This window comes from Xenopus laevis, chromosome 3S (genome assembly GCF_017654675.1).
Source record: "Xenopus laevis strain J_2021 chromosome 3S, Xenopus_laevis_v10.1, whole genome shotgun sequence".
Classification (NCBI taxonomy): domain Eukaryota; kingdom Metazoa; phylum Chordata; class Amphibia; order Anura; family Pipidae; genus Xenopus; species Xenopus laevis.
The window spans coordinates 107,015,728-107,037,370 of NC_054376.1; the positions used below are offsets into that span (position 1 = coordinate 107,015,728).

The following is a 21,643-nucleotide window of genomic DNA, read 5'->3' on the forward strand; positions in this document are numbered from 1 at the left end:
GAATGTAGTTTCCCCATCCAGAGAATGGAAGGATCTGCTACTACAACTACTGCAGCAGAACCATAACACCCTGCAATCCTATGACCGTAGCTTGACGCGAAGAACAAAAAAAATAAATAGCTGTGGTTGTGCAACAGCCACAGATAAGCAAGTGCTATTTCCTTGCTATAGGAAAACACTCCACAAATTGCATCAGTATGACTTACAGCAGATGTTTCATCCAACAGTTGTCTAAATAGTTCACGTTTCTTTTTAGTAAGAGCCTCAATGTGTTCACTAAAAAGTTTTTCCTTCTCTTCCCTTTCCAGTACAGAACCGGATTCCCATCTGTGGTCCTTCCTCAATGTTTTTCTTGTGTCAGACCATGAGACATCCGATGTCCGTACCTAAAAAAATAAATAAAAATAATGAGGTCTCATACCAAAAAATTGAGCACATTGATATTAAAGAGAGCAGAGTGAACAGACCACTAAAAAGCCATTACCATATCAGACAGAAGAGCTTTAAAGTTCTGAATTGCTTCTTCTCGCTTGTGCTGTTCTCGTTCTCTGTCAATCTCCTTGGTTTGCTCAGAGCGAGCTTTCTGCACCTCCCGCTCTCTTTCACGTAAGCTTGCCTCAATGCGAGATTGCCTTTCCAGTTCCTTCTCCTTTTCTGCATCTAAATTCTGTTTTTTTTTTAAATGAAATAGAAGATACTATATTTACTGTATGAAAAAGAACAAACATCTAAACTGGAATTCAAGGACAAATAAAAACCACCAGGGCACAGATTTTTCAGGTATAACGGTCAAAATAAAATGTTACAGAATGACCTGTGTGTCTCAATAAACCTGCACACAGACAGGTGAAATTAGATTTGATATTAAAATAGCCAGATGCTGACCTTTCTCTGATCAAGGTGGATTTGCAGCCAGTTAGAGAGCGCACAACAGCTGTAGAAGCCAGGGTTAGTGCCGTGGAAGACGTGTGCACCAATTCCAGCGCAAATTACCGAACTACAGCAACAACTAAAGCAACAGGCTTCCCTCTTAGACGACTATGAAAATCGTCAGCGCTGCAACAATGTACGTGTGGTGGGGCTCCCGGAGGGAGCGGAAGGAAATTCACCCACTGATTTCGCTGAAAGATGGCTTAAACAACTTCTGCCTAATGCACCCTTTACCACACATTACACAGTGGAGCGAGCACATCGAGTGCCAGGTCGCCCTAGACCTCCGGGGGCTCCACCGCGCTCCTTTTTGATCAGGTTACTTCACTTTCGTGACAGGGATGCGGCTCTCTCGGAAGCAAGGGCAAGAGGCCAGCTGGTGTATGAAGGGGCCAACATATCACTGTACCCCGACTATTCAACTTTTCTGCAAAAGCAGCGCAGCACCTTCACTGGCGTTAAAAGGCAGCTGCGCGACTTGAAGTTGGTTTACGCCATGTTGTACCCGGCTAAACTCAAAGTCGTGGACGCAAACAAAACCCACTTCTTCAGCACACCTGAAGAGGCCCTGAGCTGGATTGAAGCAAGACCTGGGAGAAGTCCCAGACCATAATCATTTTTAGAGGGCCTCTTTGGCAGTTACATAACCTATCCTCAATACTTTCAGTTTAATTGCACCGCATGGGAAAGAGTACACGTACTTTTGGTTGTAATCCCTATTACATGATAGTACTGTCTGTGCACGTCTTCAACCTATGTGAATCTCCGTGGAGTTACTAATACCCCCGTTTAAGTTGGGCAATATGAACAATTAAATCACTGCACAGAGAATCTTTAGGCGCCAACCACACTGCTCTTAACAGGATACCTAGGAACAGGACGCCGCTGCCTGTTATCTTTTCGGGCACTAATCTCTGATTTGGGATTTACTATTTACAAGACATCTCGCATGGTGCAACTCATCGCTTTTACCTTGGGATTACAAGACAACTTTTTGCTCTGAGGGTCACTTATTTCAACATGCCGTTAACCCATGACCTATCACCACGGAAGCTCCTCGACCACAACAAGATTTGGATCTAGCTTGTTGAGGGCAACCAAAGTCCCCAGTTGATATTATGTTTGGGGTACTAAGCCCGCCAGACTGAGGGTGGGGCAGGGTAGGGGGTAGTTGGGCGGGGGTTTAATTTTTATGTAAGTTGTTTTAACTATGTCTTTTCTGCCTTATTTCTGTCTTTTCTTCCTTCTTTCCTCCCTCTCCCTGGCTGGATAAATATGTGTGCACATGGTGGGCTGAAGAGTCGCAGGGTGTTACGGAAACCAGAAACTTACTCGTCATAGCGTGAGCAAACATCCCTTCCACACAACGCCTAATGGCTATTGTCAAGTTAGTGTCTTGGAATGTTAGGGGCCTAAATGACAAGGTGAAACGGGCATTAGTGTTTAACTATGTAAAATCTTACACCCCTCATATTCTCCTGCTCCAGGAGACCCACTTAGTTGGGAGACGGGTCTTAGGTCTTCGTAAACCGTGGGTTGCATATACTCACCACACTACATACTCAACATATGCTAGGGGCACCACGGTCTTGGTTAGGAAAGGGTTCCCATTTGACCTTATTGAGGTGCGTTCGGACAGGGCAGGCAGATATCAAATTCTGGCGTGCACTATAGCTGGATATCCCCTGCTTATAGTGTATTGTGGGATTGTCCAGTGATACTCCGATATTGGAGGGCAATTGTGAGCTTTATGGCTACTGAACTGGAACTTCCCCAAATACTTAGCCCTGCTACCTGTCTTCTGGGTCTCCTGGACTCCGTGATACCCAGAGTAAATACTAGATGTCTGATGAAGCTGCTCCTCTTCTACGCAAAAAAAGTGGTTGCCCTGCACTGGATGGGCCCAATGCCTCCGACATTGAGTAGATGGATTGGACTAATCAATTCGCAATTGGAACTGTACAAACTCACGTATTTAGCCCGAGGATGCCCAAAGAAATTTGAAAGTATATGGAAACCTTGGCTCGAGTCACCAGCCACATCAACTAACCAATGAACATCAATTTCCAGCCATACTTTCCCCCCTTCCCCCCTCTTTTTCTTTTCTATCTAGCTTCTCTTCCCTCTCTCTTCTTTAAAGGAAAACTATACCCCCCCAAACAATGTAGGTCTCTATTAAAAGATACTGAGTAAAACAGCTTGTGTGTAAAACCCTGCTTCATGTAAATGAACCATTATCATAATAATATACTTTTTTAGTAGTATGTGCCATTGGGTAATCATAAATAGAAAATTGCCATTTTAAAAAATAAGGGCCGCCCCCTGAGATCGTAAGATTCACTGTGCACGCATACAAACCACATGTAAGGTCACATGAGCCAATTAACAGAGAGTTCTGCCTTTTGCTTCCTCACTTCTTCCTGTTACAGTTAGTGTTGTAGTATTTCTGGTCAGGTGATCTCTGAGGCAGCACAGATAGAGTCACGAAATGGTGGTTCAAGGCAAGAGATGTAAAAGGGCAATATTTATGTAAATATATATTCCAGTTTGGTAAGATTTTTTAATATGTCATTCAATTTGATATAAACTATCTGTTGCTTAAGTATTCATTTTGGGGGTATAGTTTTCCTTTAAGTTGTAAAATTCAATAAAAATTAATCTTTAAAAAAACAAAAATAGCCAGATGCTCTTAGGATATGTTTATCTTTAGATCTTGTTCCTTTGCAAAGATATGCTCTTTTTAAAGGATAATGTCATGGGAAAACATGTTTTTTTCAAAACGCATCAGTTAATAGTGCTGCTCCAGCAGAATTCTGCACTGAAATCCCTTTCTCAAAAGACCAAATAGATTTTTTATATTCAATTTTGAAATCTGACATGGTACTAGACATATTGTCAGTTTCCCAGGTGCCTCCAGTCATGTGACTTGTGCTCTGATAAACTTCAGTCACTCTTTACTGCTGTACTGCAAATTGGAATGATATCACCCCCCTCCCTTTCCCCCCAGCAGCCTAACAAAAGAACAATGGGAAGGTAACCAGATAACAGCTCCCTAACACAAGATAAAAGCTGCCTGTTAGAACTAAGAACAACACTCAATAGTAAAATCCAGGTCCCAATGCTACACATTCAGTTACATTGAGTAGGTGAAACAACAGCCTGCCAGAAAGCTTTTTCATCCTAAAGTGCTGGCTCTTTCTGAAAGCACATGACCAGGCCAAATGACCTGAGATGGCTGACTACACACCAATATTACAAATAAAAATAATACACTAGCTGGTTGAGGAATTAAATTTTATATTGTAGAGTGAATTATTTGCAGTCTTGCAGTATTTCAGTTAAAGCCATAACACAAAATTATTTTGTTTTAATGTTCCTATAAAATGAAATACATTCTGGCTGTAATAAACGATAAAAAAGATCTATTATGACTCATTGGATAGATCATATTTAAATAATAAGAAGCTAGCATACCTTCACAATCTTTTCAATATACTGCTTAAAAAGCTCTTCTCTTGCAGCTGAGCTTTCCACGGCTTTGTAACGGAGATCATTCTCGATCTTGTCTTTGATTTTGCTCCATCGAGACTGTCCTTCTAAATGAAGGCTGGACAACAAGTCGAAGAAGTCTGATCTGACCTACATTTAAGACACATAAACATAAAAGGTACAACAATTATAAACATGCGGATACTTGTACCGCTATGAAAAAAGTAACGCTCTCCTAACAAAGCAAGAAAATGGATTTCTGCGATATTCACATTTGACACCATCCATTGCTTACATAGGTGGAACTAATTTACAGTTTAAAACAAATTCTATCTTGGAGGGGACAGTCCTTCCACTCTACTGCTATACCCACAAACAAAACAACAAGAGGAGTCACTAAATGTTTACAAAGAAATTTAAATTAACACAAACCTATACTATATTAAATAGACTATTAACTTTTTTCTCCATAAACACAGCTATGGATCGGTTGTCTGGACACCGGTTATCCAGACAGCTCTGAAGAGTGTAATTCCTATCCTTCCCAAGCAAACTATTCATTTTTAATGTATTTGTTTCGATTCCGTAACAAGACAGCACTGTACATCATGACTAAACAAGCATAAATCCATAAAATCAAACTGGTTAATTTATTTCATGTTAAAATGGTTATGCAGCATTAAAGGAGAAGAAAAGTTACCAAAGCAGTTTATTAGCCACAATAGTGCAAGCTATAACACTATATTCATTCAGTAGAATGCTTTACCATACCTGAATAAACAGCTCTAGAAGTTCTCTGTTTGCTTACAATAGCAGCCGCCATATTAGAATGTGTGATGTAACTTCCTGCCAGAGTCTCTCCCTGTTCAGTCATAGCTCTGGGCTCAAATTACAGCAGGGAGGGGAGGAGGAGAGGTACTAACTGGGCATGCTCAAGCCCTAGTACTGGAGGTTTAAGCTGAAAACAGGAAGTCTGATACAGAAGCCCATGTGAACATAATAGAAGGAAAGACATGTGGTGTTTATTTTGACAGAGGACTCAGAGCAGTATTACTTTGAGGGTTTATTGGTATATTTATATAGACCTTTCTGATAAAGCTTACTTAATTTTAGCCTTTTCTTCTCCTTTAAGTAGGGATGCACAGAATTCACTATTTAGGATTCGGCTGAAATCCATCACGAAAGATTCGGCTGAATATCTAAATGAATCCGAATTTGCATATGTTAATTAGGGGTGTGAAGGGAAAAAAATATAACTTCCTTGTTTTGTGACAAAAGGTCACGTGTTCTCCCTCCCCGCCCCTAATTTGCATATGCAAATTCGTGTTCAGTTCAGCTGGGCAGAAGGATTCGGCCAAATCCTGCTGAAAAAGGCTGAATCCTGGATTCGGTGCATCCCTACCTTTAAGGCATAATGTTGCACACTATAAAAAAAAAACAATCTGTGAAAAAAAAACAAAACATAAGTCCATGGCACCCCAGTTAGAATTTATACCTTAGCTGAAGAATAAGTATTATCCTTCTAATCAGGCCTCTTGTTTTCTTTATTTTGCGATAAAAAGTTCTGCCTGGCTAAAGGCTCTAGTTTCCACATTTTTTTTTAAAGATAGTCTGGAGCACTGAATAACCAAACCCCCTTATTCAAACAATCACTTTTATCAGTTTACGAGTCCTTATAAAAAGATCATGTCCTTTAATTTGCAATTCTCACGGAGAATTTAATTTATAATAGCAGTCTTCATTCTATCGTTGATATATCAAAATATGCCCCTTTAGCGACTATGCCAAAACTTGCTATTGGTTCTGGTTAGGAGATTATAACATATACAAAGTCATTACACAGGACGAAATGTCACATAAAAAGTACAGCCCTTGCCAAAAAAAGATGGAACACCTGTTGCAGTAATATTCAGCAGTCAACTCAAAGAGCCTTTTACACTTTTGCTATCAGTTTGTAACTAAATTGCTACATAAGGACACGCGAGGGACATTGACATCAACCGAACAACCTGACATGAGAGGAGATTCTTTTATGATTAATACAAAGTGGTGGTTGGCACGACATTACTGAGGTTATGTGAACCTTAGCAATTGAGTCTTATTATATTCGTTTAAGATTTTTTCAAAACATATCAGTTAATAGTGCTGCTCCAGCAAAATTCTGGACTGAAATCTGTTTTTCATAATAGCAAACAGATTTTTTTTTTTAGATATAATATTGAAATCTGACATGGGGCTAGACATATGGTCAGTTTCCCAACTGCCCCCAGTCATGTGACTTGTGCTCTGATAAACTTCAGTCACTCTTTACTGCAAGTTGGAGTGATCACCACCCCCCAGCAGCCTAACAGCAGAACAATTTAAAGGTATCTAAGAACAGCACTCAATAGTAAAAATCCAGGTCCCACTGGGACACATTCAGTTACATCGAGTAGGAGAAACAACAGCCTGCCAGAAAGCAGTTCCATCCTAAAGTGCTGGCTCTTTCTGAAAGCACATGACCAGGCAAAAATGACCTGAGATGGCTCCTACACAACAATATTACAACTAAAAAAAATACACTTGCTGGTTCAGGAATTAAATGTTATATTGTAGAGTAAAGTATTTGCATCTTCAACAGTGTAATCCCTTTAATGCTGTTTAGCTTCCATGGCCATGGTAACAGGGGGCGGAGCTTACGCTGGAGACTTCCGGTGATCAGTGAGAAGGGGATCAGCAGTTATTAAGGGGAGACCAGCAAGCGATACCGTGTTGTGCTACCTGCATATAAGGACGACAAGGGCAACAACAGCCTTATCCTCAGATCCCTTGGGGTAAGTGATTTTAACTTTCACCCTGGACACGATCAGGGTGACAACGCTGTTGAGTACAACGGCTTTTAATATTGCACTAAGGGCACATTCATTTGGATAATATGAGGCACAAGCAAAGATTACACATGTTTATTGATCACTGTTGGTGAATTAGCTAAACACACACTATGGTAAAATGAAGGAGAAGGATTTTAACTGGTTGATGAAGGATATTGACACCCACTGATGATGTCACACTTACCTGTTTGGCGCGAATTTTCACCTTTAAAAATGTATCACTGTTATGGAGTTTGCACTTTCCTGAAGACGGCCCGAGTAGAGGAGCCGAAACGTTGAAATAAAGTTTCTTTGATTTTTTTCACGGATAAAAGCCCTTGGAGTGCGGTTTGTACACACACACTTTTTTGCAAAGCAATGTATGGAAAAAAGATCATAAAGCATCACTTATCTGGTCTTCCTTCGTGCCAGTAAAAATGATTAGTTAACAGAGAATTCCTCATAGACCTTTTTAAAATGATACATAAGGAGCATCCGATCCATTTACTAAAGGGCAAAGTGACTAACGCTGGCGAAAATTCGCTAGCGTGACGTCATTTCGGGACTTTGCCAGGCACTGGCGTATTTCGCTAGCGAAGAAGATAGACTCTAGCGCTATTTCGCACTCCAACGCCAGGCGAATTTTTGCTCTGGCAAATGGACGTAACTACGCAAATTCACTAAGAGGCGAATTTTACTGAACGTTACCTCTTGCGCCAGATTTGCCTTCGCCAGCTCAGACCAGGTGAAGTGCAATAGAGTAGATAGGAGTTCCTCAACAAAAAAGTTGAAAAAGTCCCAAAAAACGCTGGCGCCTTTTACTTTTTACAGGGTGATAGGCTGTAAAAGTAAATTTGTTTTGGGTTACCTCCTTCCCCTCCCCTACATTTCCTAACATATGGCACCTAAACTATACAGTGGGCACATGTGTAGGGTATTATAACAACTCTATTTTCTTTTATTAAGGTTCCCTGGGCTTGTGTAGTGTAATTTAGTTACTGCAACATAAACGTCCATTGTACTTTAACTTCCCACCATATGCTAATTAGTCATTGGTAGCGTAACTTCAAACTGCTTATCGTATTATAGCTAGCACAACTTCGCAAGCATTCGGAACCCTGGACGCAACTTCGGATTTTCGTGAATTAGCGTTGTCCTGGCGAATCTACGCCTGGCGAAGTGTTGCGATGTCAGCGAAGCCATCGCTGGCGCAATTTCAGAGGTAAGTAAATTTGCCCCTATGGGAGATGGTTTTTCCATAATTCGAAGCTTTCTGGATAATGGGTTTCCGGATAATGGATCCCTTACCTGTACAGTGTAGGGAATGCTAGTATGATGCTGCTGTTAGAAAACAGGTACAGAATGGATTATACCTTGTTTTTCAGAAGAGAGGGAGATTACTGGTCTGGCACTATTTTGCGTTAAGTTCACTTGTATATACTGTACCTTCTCTCCTTTGTTCTTGGAATCTTCTTTTTCCTTCTTCCTTGCTGCCACCATGTACTCATTAAATAAGGTTTCGCGGTCTTTCATTTTTTCAATGGCTTTGAACCGTGCATCTTTGGCATGTTTGCCTCCAAATTCACTAAAGGTAGCTCTGAAACAAAGGCATACAAGCTGATGTTAGCTCCAAAGCAGTTAAAATTAAATGGCACAGTTCACCTTTGAGTTAACCTTTAGTATGTTATAAAACATTCTATTGGTTTTTTTCTATATTTTTAGTTGGGACTTTAGTTTTTTTTATAATTTGCCCCAATAAATACAAAATGAGGTCTACATCATGCTTAAAGAGATACTGTCATGAGAAAACATGTTTTTTTCAAAACGCATCAGTTAATAGTGCTGCTCCAGCAGAATTCTGCACTGAAATCCGTTTCTCAAAAGAGCAAACTGTTTTTTTTTATATTTAATTTTGAAATCTGACATGGGGCTAGACATAGTGTCAGTTTCCCAGCTGCCCCCAGTCATATGACTCGTGCTCTGATAAACTTCAGTCACTCTTTACTGCAAGTTGGAGTGATATCACCCCTCCCCCCCATCAGCAGCCAAACAACAGAACAATGGGAAGGTAACCAGCTAGCAGGTCCCTAACACAAGGGAGATGGTAGATCTAAGAACAGCACTCAATTGTAAAATCCAGGTCCCACTGAGACACATTCAATTACATTGAGCAGGAGAAACAACAACCTGAAAGCAGTTCCATCCTAAAGTGCTGGCTCTTTCTGAAAGCACATAACCAGGCAAAATGACTGCCTACACACCAATATTACAACTAAAAAAACATCATAAAAATCATGACAGAATCCCTTTAATGAGAATATAAAGTCAATACAATTCCCTCAAATATGACTTACTAAATACCATACTATTTTTCTTATGAAAAATGCCACATGTTGCTTTTTTTAAGGCAAAGTAAGTAGAGTAGTTCAGTGGAACCATGTTATGTTCAAATGACAAGTTTAAGCATTATTGCTATGTAAAGCAAACATTATACCTTATATAAAGATAATTTAGTCAAAAGACACTGCTTTTACAAGACTGCTCTCACTTATATAAACAATATGGAGATAAATAAGATTCCATGCACAACAGTCCAATAAATTATGCTGAAGACTTAGGGCAGAGACACACTGTCAGATTCGGGGAGATCTCCTCTTCTTCGGGGCGACTAATCTCCCCGAATTGACTTCCCGCCTGCTAGAATATAAATCGTTGGCGGGATGGCACTCGGAGTGCTTCGTTTTCCAAAGTTGCCTCATGAGGAAACTTTGGCCTAATCCGGAAAACGAAGCACTCCGAGTGCCATCCATCGGCGATTTACATTCTATCCAGCGGGAAGGCAGTTTGGGGAGAAGAAGAGGAGATTTGTCGCCAGGCGACTAATCTCCTTGAATCTGACTGTGTGTCTCTGCCCTTAGAACATGCACTTGATGACCAGCCCCCCGAATATATGTCAGCGTTCACTTCTGCACCTATAAGAGTTCCTCTACTACATACTTACTATATTAAAATGGGATGCCCATAGTGACCATAGTTTACTAATCTAATTTTGGTCTATGTCAACCAATCTCTGGCCTGGGGGCGTGTCTTCTAGAGAATATCTAAATGATAAACACATGCAATCTGATCTTGTAAAAAAATTGAAGAACTGAAACCGTGCAACGAATCTACAAAGTCAGTGTACAGTTTTAGAACATCTCATTTCTTGAAACATGTGTGACCAAAAAATGACTAACCTTGGGTTTATCTTGGCATCCTCCATCATTTTCTTAAAGTCGTCCTTAGCTTGCATACTCTTGTTTTTCTTCTCTTTGCGTTCCTCTTCTGCCCTTGTTTTCACATACTGATCAAACACCTACAGAGAGATCAATTGCTTTAGCCTTAGTCCACACCAGGCGATTCAGGGAGATTAAGCGACTGGTGACTAATCGGCTATTCTTTGAGGTGACTAATCGGCTATTCTTTGAGGCGACTAATCTCCCCAAACCGCTTCCTCTTCTGCTGCGCCGGCTGTAATGAGTCACCTGCGTTATGACACATACAGTGCTTCGTTTTCCGAAGTTGCTCGAAGTTTCCTCGTGAATATATATATAGTAAATACACATACAGTGGGCTATTCATACATATAGATTGTTACTATTAATTTCCTGATGAATTCAGTGCAGAAAGAAAAACATTACCTGTTTCCTTTCTTTAGGATTTAATAACAAATAACGAGGGTCAAACACAATCTTGTGGAGCTCTTTCTCCCATGTTGAAAATGCTGAAACCTATTAGACAAAAAATAGAAAAATCCGCTTAATTTGAATTTATTCAACAGCAATAAACCACAGAACACAATCATAAGAATTCGAACCCTAATCTGTTGAAAAAAATGTTTTAAACAGAAACCCATGCTCAAGTTTTCCTCATTAGTAAATGACGAGCAGTGGGAGGTTAGGGTGGGAATTTTTTTCAAACGAATTGGCTCTGAACAGTTCCCCATATTTATACAGATCCAGCATACGACTAATAAATCATTTAGAAGCCACATCAGAGACCTTGAAGTTGAAATAAATGTGCAATAAGTTGATTTGAAGACATCACCGACACAGGCTGTATTGCTAGTATATACCTTGCATTAAATCCTACAATTGCACACATACCTAGACTAACGACTTAGAGGCACATTTATCAAGGGTCAAACTCCCATAAATTCGACCAATCTAAATGTATTAATAAAATCGAATTTTTTTTCAACTCGGCTGAATTGAAACGACCTGAAAACTTGAATCGAAATCAATCAAACTCGATTCGAGTCTTTTCTCCGAAAAAAACCTTGAATGTCAGGAAAGGTTGCAAACATCTCCAAATTGATCTCTGGACCCCTCCCGATGACTTAAACAACAATTCAGCAGGTTTTAGGTGGCAAATAGTAGAAATAGAATTCTTAAAGGGCCAGAGTATGATAAATCTAGCAAATCTAATTTTTAAAAAAAAAAAAAAAAAAAAAAAATAATCGAATTTGGATAACTCCTTAGTCGAATTTGACAATTTTGATTATAAAAAAAAAAATCGAAAATTAGAATTTCAATTCGACCCTTGATAAATCTGCCCCAATATATATCCTACTGTTCTTGAGATTAATTTGCTGTATATAAAAAAAAAAAATAAAAAAACACATTTTACAAACAAGTCATTCTCATGGTTCTTGCTATTCAGTAAACAGGGAAGCATGAGAATACATACAGTAGGATGTTTGCTAAATGTCTGTGTTCATAAACTGCATTATTTCATTCTAAGCAATCTTTTCAACATAAATAAATTAAACATTTACAATGGCTTTAAAGTTATATGTAAACATAATTACTGCTGAAAGCAGTGCTGTCTTGCTTTTATACTCTCTAGACCGATTTTGACTGCTGAAACAATGTACGGTATCCAGAAGCCAGCTAATTAATAGACCTGAAAGAAAACCGACAACCTGAAAACAGAAAGGACTAATCAAAATACACTTTTCATTGCAACTACATTTACAAATAACTTTAAAACCATGAACAGTTCAATGAATAATGCAAAGTTCCTTACAACTATTATATTTGCATGTCATTGCTTTGCATGTTAGTGAATTTGCCGAAGTCTCCCACTACAAAACTGGCAGACAGTTGTATTCACCAAAGAGATTATAAATTGGATATAACATGGATGAGTGTGTTAAAGAGAAGTATTTCCCCAACCTCATTTTTAAACATTATTTCTAGGGATGCACCGAATCCAGGATTCGATTCGTGATTCGGCCGAATCCTTATGCCTTGCCGAACCGAATCCTAATTTGCATATGCAAATTAGGGTTTGGATTCGGTTCGGTATTCGGCCAAATTTTACGGGGAAGGATTCGGGGGTTCGGCCGAATCCAAAATAGTGGATTTGGTGCATCCCTAATTATTTCTTGCACTAAATAGGACAAATACCAAAACTGAAAGCAAAGTTGCATTATACTCCCTGCTGGTACAAGATCAAAAGAAATTACCAGTAAACTGATAAATAGCAGCTTATTATTGTTTCTTAATTAAATGATGTTCTGGGGTTTTTTTTGTGTTTTACCTGGCGTATATGGACAGAAAGCAGAATGTCATTTTTGTTTGATTTCAAATTTTGGCAGCAGTATGATCTGCACAAGTTCTATTCATTAAACGGACTAAAAAGGGGGGGGTGTGGATTGGGTATACTTTTCCATTAAGTAATGCTGAAGTTCAGCACAGCCTTGTTTAACTTAAAGGGGACCGGTCAAAATCCTATTTTATCACATCAGTCAAGCAAAATGAACTTTAATTACAAAAAATTATTTGAATCTTGTTTCCTTCAGTCTGGGAACACAATTATAGCAAGTAGGCAGGAGCCATTTTGTGGACACTGTTATTAAGACAAGCTTTGCATCATCTCAGAATCTTGTTTGTGCACCAGAATGTGGGGCCTGATGTCCATCCCCATGTCCTGGATACACAATTAAATGGTGAAGAGAACGGGCGAATGTGGGGAGAGCAGTGACATCTAGGAAGTGCTGAATGGAAAGTGAAAGTAATTGTCTGCCCCGCTTCTATGCCTAAGGCATAGAGGAGGGGCAGACAATATTTGATTGATAGTGGAGATGTTTAAAAGAGCTTACAGCAGCTATGAATGCTTTGATAAAATATAGCAATTTGATTTCATGTTTAATTTAAAAGGGACTTTTATTATGCAGATTTCTGTGTCTGGGTGACACGTCCACTTTAAAGTGATACGGACACTAAAAAATTATTATTCAAAATATTAATGTACCGTATATACTCGAGTATAAGCAGAGTTTTTCAGCCCACAAAATATGCTGAAAAACGCTACCTTGGCTTATACTCGGGTCAAGCGCAAAAACGGTCGCCGGCGTCCAAGAATAGTCGCAGGCGTCCAAGAATAGTCGCAAGTGTCCAAGAATAGTCTCCAAGAATATACGCCGGCGTCCAAGAATGGTCGCCGGCACCTCCAATGGGAGCAGAAACCCTCAATTGTTTAATTGAAACTTACCAGAAGCTGCTGCATTTCTCACCCTCGGCTTATACTCGAGTCAATAAGCTTTCCCAGTTTTTGGAGGTAAAATTAGGTACCTCGGCTTATACTCGGGACGGCTTATACTCGAGTATATACGGTACATTGAAATTTACCTATAGCTCATGTTGATTGTTTTTCACTGATAGGGCTGCTTCTGTAAGTAATTGTTACCTGAAGTTACTAAACCTGACTGTTTCGCCAACCTCACTGTCCCTTCTCAACATGTCTAATGTCTTATGCTAACAGACTGCTGAAGCTCAAATATGGCAGCACCCTCAGAGAGGAAAATGGGGGATCAGATGGGTAATGTAAAAGCATCTGTAAAAACTTTTATGGCAAAATTATAAATAGCATGCAAAGACAATATTCTGATAGATGTAAAAAAAACAAAAAGGTTTCATTTCTGGTGCGGATTTTTTGGAAGGTCAAAAAATAAACTTGGGAACATACAAACATTGCCTGTCTGATACTGTTCTACCCAACACTTTCACATTACTGTATGGTGCTTTCAACTGCAAAAGGTCTTCAACTGGTCAAATATTTCATGGGAATGGATCCAATATTACACGATACATTATTCTGTATTTTAAAAATATGTAAATCATTAAATATTGCTCATCACAGTGAGAGCAGTTGAGCCCTAAAATGTAAACAATTCTGTAATAAATGTCCTATTTTTAGCCTTAATTGAGCTATGGATGACATATGAACCTTCTTATTCTTCCTGTGTAAGAACTAACACCATTGTATTTTAGTCCGCTTATCTGTTATCTGCTACACCTTTTTTTTGCCCTATTCAACTTGAATGGTTGCCGCCATGGCTAACACAGCAGCATATTTATAAAAGCTAGAAATCTGTTGACTCTGGAACACTACTATAACAATGCAGGGCAAAGCTGGCCATAGACACAAAGAATCCTCGATTCGTACGATTTTCGGACCGTGTGTGTTGAGTCCCGACATTTTTCGTCTGACGGAGATCGGTCGATCGGACAGGTTAGAAAATTTCTGTTGGCTGCCGATAATATCTCTGCGTGTATTGCCGATCATATGATTTTCAGTGGGAGACTGTCACCAGCATTGTCGGACATAGATATCGTACGATTGCTGTCAGGGGCAGAACATTGGCTGATCTGTTCTTTAACTACTTTATTTGATCTGAATGGTAAGACTTTGATCTGAATGGTTAGTGGCAGGTCGGGAGATGGGGAAGTCCGATCGTACGAATCTTTGCATCTATGGCCAGCTTAAGACACTTACATATCTTGCTGTTACTGGTCTTTTATGGCAAAATTTGTTGATTCAATAGTTAACTGTTTGTCAAGTATATTTCTTCTCTTAATATTTAGTTCTGTAAATATAGTTAATATAATATATTTAAAAAGTATAGCAGTCAGCAACTAGGTTTTTAGGAGTTTTTTGTCCTAAAAAAAAAAACACTGCTTGCCTGTATGGGACTGTGAAAAAGCAGCTTCAATTCCAGGAAATCATAAAATACATAAAAAACAGAAGTTGCTCGTCCCAAGATTCAAGTAAAACCATTTGGGCTGAAGGTAGGTGTGTGGCTTATATCATATACCATCAGTTTTTTTGAATACTTTGTACAAACTATGTAATTAAATCTTTTCTTTTACTAAATGCAGACATTTTTTCAGTCACTTTGTGCAAGGTTAGATTCTACTTTTCTTTAGAAAAGCTATATAGCAGATTGCTGGGGTGTATAACGTAAATACACACATACATATGATTATAAGCACAAAAGCCTTTTCTTCTAAAATTAACCTGGTGATCCAGATATGAAGAACTTGGTAAAATACTGTTTTTGCATTATATCAGCCAACCCGCAGCCCATTACCTTGGAAGCAAAAAACCTGTTCGTGTAGTGAGCGTTTTAGTGATGATGCAATATGCAAAATAAAATATCAGAAAAGATTTATATACATCTCAAAAGATGATTTTCTAACCCCTCTCTCCAGCAACATATCTCTAAACTGTTTCATTCGAGAATCCAGGGGAACAATTGCCCTCTCACGAGCAGCTTTTATTTCGGCCTCCATCGCAGTCTCCTTATCAGCCTCTGGGTCATCCTTCCTGTTGGAGGGTGAAAAACAAGTTTAAAAAATGTTTTTACTCTTACTCTATTTTACTCTTTGCAGTAAACTGCTAAAATAAATTTTAAGGAATATTTCACATTTTAATAGATGTAATAGATTTGTAAACAAAACGTATACAGAGAATAAACAGGAAAGGATGGAAGTGGACCCTGAGGAAGTGCCTGGTACAGAGGCACGAAACCCGTAGGATTTTCTTTGCACACCCACTGTTTGGATCACATTGTATGATAAAATAATGGCAGATTGATATTATTTAAAGCGACTTCAGTGTGAATTGGTCTGCACTCAGATTATTGCTGCTAGTTAATGTCAAACTTGGAGTTAATTTACAACATACTTTAAGACATGTTCTCTTACTTTCTCTTCTTTGCTTTTATAGGCTCGTCGTCATTTGCATCCTCAGCAGAGTCTTGATCTTCTTTGTCTAATAGAAGAAGTGAATTCAAATGAATGCTAATAAAAACACATTCCCTATTCAATAAATCAATGCTGTTCAGAATCGCTTGAGCCACTATTCATAGCTGCCGACAGCCTGCAAGAAATAGATTTATTAACAGTTACATACATAAATCAAGGGCGTGAGAAACTAAAGGCATGATTTTCCCTGAAGCAAACCAAAAAACAAAGCACAGACAAGTCACTGATATTTACATGAGTGAACCCAGCCACCTTTATAAGAACCCACAAAAACATCTCAATATGTGCAGACATCTCTGTTCTACAGAAGATTGAAAGAAATCTGTTGAGTATTACAGAGAACTCACAATATTTCTTGCCATCTTCCATTCCTCTTTTATGGGGAGGCACCTGAATGATTTTGTCTACATCAGCCCTTCCAATAAGGTCTTCAGGTCGGTCCCACATAGAAAGCCGAGTAGTGGGATTGTAGAAAAACACCCGTTCATCACCAGTCCACACAACGCACCTAACAGAGGAAAAAAAACATACTTAAAGAGAGAACTTTGGGGAGTCTAGCAAGCTGAGCAAGTAAGGTATGGGAAAGACGGTAGATAACCCTTTATTTTAACTGAGATATCATAATCATGTTTCCATAACATAATTTAGAGTGGATGCTGACATAATAAGGAACATAAAAGTTGATCAAACCTTTAGTTTCAGAATTTGAGCTACCCAAGCTGCAATGGCAACGGAGAAGTAATGGCATATCAACTTCCTTACCCAATAAAATCAAATAAGGTATCAGAGATAAAGCCCTTGCCTGTATAGTGATGCAAAATCCAGGACTAACACAAAAGTTTCTGCAAAAATTGGCAAGAAAACAGGCTTTGGGTTCATAAGTACCATGGAGTGCCAGGGATTGGGGTAGTAGCCACTGGCCGGGCTTTTTGAGCTGCCTTTTCTTCCTCAGTCATCTCCTCCTCTTTTGGCTCCTAAAATACAAAGCCGGATCAGTACATACAAAAACACAAATAACAACATCTAAAATCACACAACCAGGTAGCTAAAGATACTTTTATTACCTACAAATGTACAGGATGCATTTGTTTTAGAAGATAGACCCGAGTTCAGTTGTTTCAAACAATTCTGATAAATAAATGTCTATATTAATCCTGTATTCTCTGTAAAGATTAACATGCTGCCATGTTATAAATAATTAGCATATGTAGCATTTTTATTAATATTGTTAGTTCATTTTTTCGCATTTTGGCACTTAACATTTTATACATTTTAAAGCAACAGCAAACCAATGCTCCACAAGCATTCATATAAAGTATTTCCTTCAGACATCCATTAACTCAAACTTTGAATGCAATTACAATGATGGTGGCTATGACAAATTGGGTGTATTAACTAAACTAGCACTGTAATCAGACACAATCCCTTACAATCTGCAATTGTTTCCCTTTGAAAACTATGGAAATTGTGCCTAAAGCACCTGTACCACTTAATGTTTCACAGGACTGCCTCTCACTATTACATATGCTTTAAGCAGGGATTTCCTCCATTAGTTCTTTAAATAATGCAGGGACAGGTAGATGGGGGGTATTTTCACCACCACGATCTTTCTTCAAAACAATATATAGGTGTGGTTCCCATGTAAATAAATGATACTGCTGAATAGGCAAATCAAAAAGTCAAAGAAAAGAATGAAACAGGCAGGACATGACCTAGTAAATATAATTTCAAGCAACTTTGCAATATATAAATAAAAAAAATGCAGACTTTTCATGATTTTAATGGTTTGGAACAGTTCCCTAAACTCTCCTGCTAATCTGTCTGACTACTTTGCTGAGCTGGCTGACTACTGTTACTTTGTATCAACAGCCATCTGTCCTCAGCCTGCATCCTCCAAACCCCACAATTCCCTGCACACGTGATTTTAATAAGGAACAGAACGTCTCAACGCAATGCATTGTGGGTTATGTAGTTCCTGCATGCTGTCTGTAAGCTGTGGAGAAGTTGTTACAATTTGTAACATCAGTGTTTAGTCCCTCCTTCCCTGCCAGGATTTCAAATAATGCAGAAAGAGAAGAACTGTTAAACAGCTGGATTTCAGCATAGAAAATGGCATTTATTCATACTTTTTGAACAAACAGGTAACTGTGATGGGTGTGTGTGTTATTACAAATAAACCTTGACTGCATAACTACAAGAAAAAAAACCTTGTGGGTATTTTCCAGTGAATGCAGGTCATAATAAAAATGAAATGGTCATAACCATAGCACAGGTTACCTGCAGATCATTCAGACACACGGATTACAATATAAGTCAGACTTTGTGCAGAGGTATGGAGTATCCTGACAAGGAAAGATATTGAAGGGTACAGCTGAAATATACCCCATGGGACAGTGACTGGCAAATTCCTGTTGATGTGTGCACATACTGGCCAATAAGATGCCAGAACAGTGGCTTCTCTGCTGGTGTGTGCGCCATTACCATTATGTGTGTTTATAGATCAGGTCAACCAGGTGTTTAGAAGCAAGAAAAACAATACATCTATAGAAATCGTACGCCATTCATTTGACAAATACATAAATAAATAAACGCACATATACACCCATTTTGTCCCCTATGCTCCCCATCCACATGTAATGGAGCACAGGCCCAGATTTACAAATCGGACCCCCTAGGCCAACATCCCAGTTCCCTTCCTGTGTGAGCCTGCATGTGCAAGTCCTATTTCTTCTTGTCTGGAGCATTGGGGATTGGTGTGTGATGGATCTAAAGGGCAAACAAAGCTGCCACTTCTTTAGTGCTCGGAACCCATTGAGATGCAGCTAAGCGGCATGCCGCCAATTAGGCAGAAGTAAAGTATTTCTAAAATGCTCCGTTACCTTTTTGTCCCATTCCGCCCACAGGGATGGGTCTGTCTAGTAATTTATACAGTTGCTCTAAAATACTGAAGACAAAGCACAACGATATGGTTCACACACACATATCCATCCCCAACAAAAAGTAATTTAAAAAAGACAATACCAAGGTATTAGGTTGCAGGCTTTTACCTCCTTTATCTCCTTGGGAGGTTCTTCCTTTGGGATTTCGTCTTCTGTATCCATTGGTTGAGGCTCTTCCTTAATAACGGTTTCTGGCTTTGTTGGTTCTTTTATCTTTTCAAACTCTACAGAATGAGGAACGTACATTATTTTTTCAGCAAAAATTTCTATAAACGATCCAAAAAATTTAACTCAGTCACAAAACGTTTATCAGTGTGGGCAAAGTTATAAAGTACCCTGCACCTAGCAGAATAGTCACGTCTTTGCACTCCCTGTACTGTTCACTACACTCGCATGGCTGCCCTGCACTCACAGTGTTGTGATTTGCACCTTGCTGAAGTACAAGGTGCACATAATCCCAAAGGTACAAGTGCTTGTGTCCATGGGATTAATAAACGAGCAGCCTATGAGTAAGTGCCCCTACAGACACGAAACGCTATGATAGGCCGCTATTTATCATGTCCTAATACATTTTTGTATGTTTTTACAATATTGACTGATTTTGGAGGAACTCACAACTATATTGGTTTTCTTATGGATTTGCACCTATGGACTGGGGTGAACTGTGAGTATCCTCCTTCCCCTGACAATTGTTTTGCCTTAATCTGTTTTTATTAACTTTCGGCAGTGCCCAAACTGGCTTTCGGCAACAATTTTCTTGTGTTTTTTTTTTTATTAATAAACGAGGCTTACTAACACAGCACAATATCACTGTGTAATAAAGCAGCAGTTGCTGTAACAAAGGGTTGTCTGGAAAAATTATACTAGTAACAGGTATAGGATCCATTATCAGGAAACCAATTATAAACTCCGAATTACAGAAAGGCCATCGACTCCATTTTATCCAATTAATGATTTCCCTTTTCTCTGTAATAATTAAACAGTACCTTGTATATCATCCAAACCAATATATAATTAATCCTTATTGGAAGCAAAACCTGCCTATTGGGTTTATTTAATGTTTACATGATTTTCTAATAGACAAGGTATGAAGATCCAAATTACGGAAAGCCCCAGGTCCCAAGCATTCTGGATAACAGGTCCCACACCTGCATTAGTAAATTTTGCACCGACTTTGTTCGCTTTACCAGAAAAATAATCTTACACGAATATAAATGTTCAATTTATCAGCACTTTTTATAAATCTGCATTGTTGATATATTTATTTTATTAGGCTTTCTGATCAGAGCCATACGTATGCATGATCTAAACTTTGATTAAGTACAACAGATTACAGAGGAAATCAAGCATTGATAGCATTATGCTGCAGAATGAATACAATGCCGTATTTGTGTCCATGAAAATATTTTTATATGTAAAGGATAGACATAAATGGTATTTGAATTCAAATTACATTTTCTCATTTCCAGTACAGGTCTTTTAACTTTAGTAGAGGAATCTGCAAGCAACACTGCAAAAGTAATTTTGACAGATCACGGTTCCTTAAAGGGGGACGTTCAACTTTACACATTTTTATATGTTATAGATCAGGGGTCCCCGTAAACCACATTCAAATGTAAAAAAAAGTTAGAGAGCAACACAAGCATGCAAAAAGTTCCTGGGTGTGCCAAATATAGGCTGTGATTGGTTATTGGTAGTAAATCAAAAACAAAGGGAAAGAATGACCCATGAAGTTGCACCCATGAATATTGTGGTCCTACTCCTGTAATATGTGCTCTCCCCACAACAATACTGTCAACCCAACACTGTTTAACAGAGAAAGGTGATTTACTGAATGAGGTTAAGTCATTTGTTAATTCAATCCTCTATATTCCGTCCAGGAGCTGTTGACCTTGAGTCATTTTAGCTTTCTCTCCTGATCTTATTTTAACTGTGGTAATCTCTGGACACACTTTTAACGACAAATGATTAAAGGTTACGTTTTAACTTCGTTCACACGGGAACCTCTGTGTTTTTGATTTACTTGTGTGTTTCTTGACCCTGTACACCACTCCTTTGTTTTTCTATACTATATGCAATGGAACCCTTGGTTGTATAATATATGGGTTTGGTTATTGGTAGCCCTTATGTGGACTGTCAGCCTACAGGAGACTCTGTTTGGCACTACATCTGTTTTTTATACAACTAAAATTTGCCTTCAGTCCAAGAATTCAAAAACAAGCACCTGCTTTAAGACCATTGGGAGCAACATCCAAGGGGTTGGAAAGCAACATGTTGCTCACTAGCCACTGGTTGGGGATTGCTGTTATAGATGGATTTATTCTAAGCAACTTATACATTGGTC

The 21,643-nt window shown here is 38.8% G+C and overlaps 1 protein-coding gene across 3 annotated transcripts in view; it reads right to left on the bottom strand.

Annotated features, from left to right (window-relative positions):
• Positions 1 to 21,643, bottom strand: part of LOC108713258 (transcription elongation regulator 1) — a 48,719-nt gene that overhangs the window by 4,868 nt on the left and 22,208 nt on the right. For all 3 annotated transcript variants that reach the window (XM_041588724.1, XM_041588726.1, XM_041588725.1), the window contains 11 exons: positions 19,408 to 19,523; positions 17,246 to 17,334; positions 16,708 to 16,868; positions 16,301 to 16,367; positions 15,794 to 15,920; positions 10,949 to 11,038; positions 10,505 to 10,623; positions 8,715 to 8,865; positions 4,405 to 4,569; positions 485 to 667; positions 207 to 386 (listed from right to left, as the gene is read on the bottom strand). In XM_041588724.1, coding sequence (XP_041444658.1) covers positions 207 to 386; positions 485 to 667; positions 4,405 to 4,569; positions 8,715 to 8,865; positions 10,505 to 10,623; positions 10,949 to 11,038; positions 15,794 to 15,920; positions 16,301 to 16,367; positions 16,708 to 16,868; positions 17,246 to 17,334; positions 19,408 to 19,523 — 1,448 coding nt within the window. The remainder of the gene's footprint in view (positions 1 to 206; positions 387 to 484; positions 668 to 4,404; positions 4,570 to 8,714; positions 8,866 to 10,504; positions 10,624 to 10,948; positions 11,039 to 15,793; positions 15,921 to 16,300; positions 16,368 to 16,707; positions 16,869 to 17,245; positions 17,335 to 19,407; positions 19,524 to 21,643) is intronic.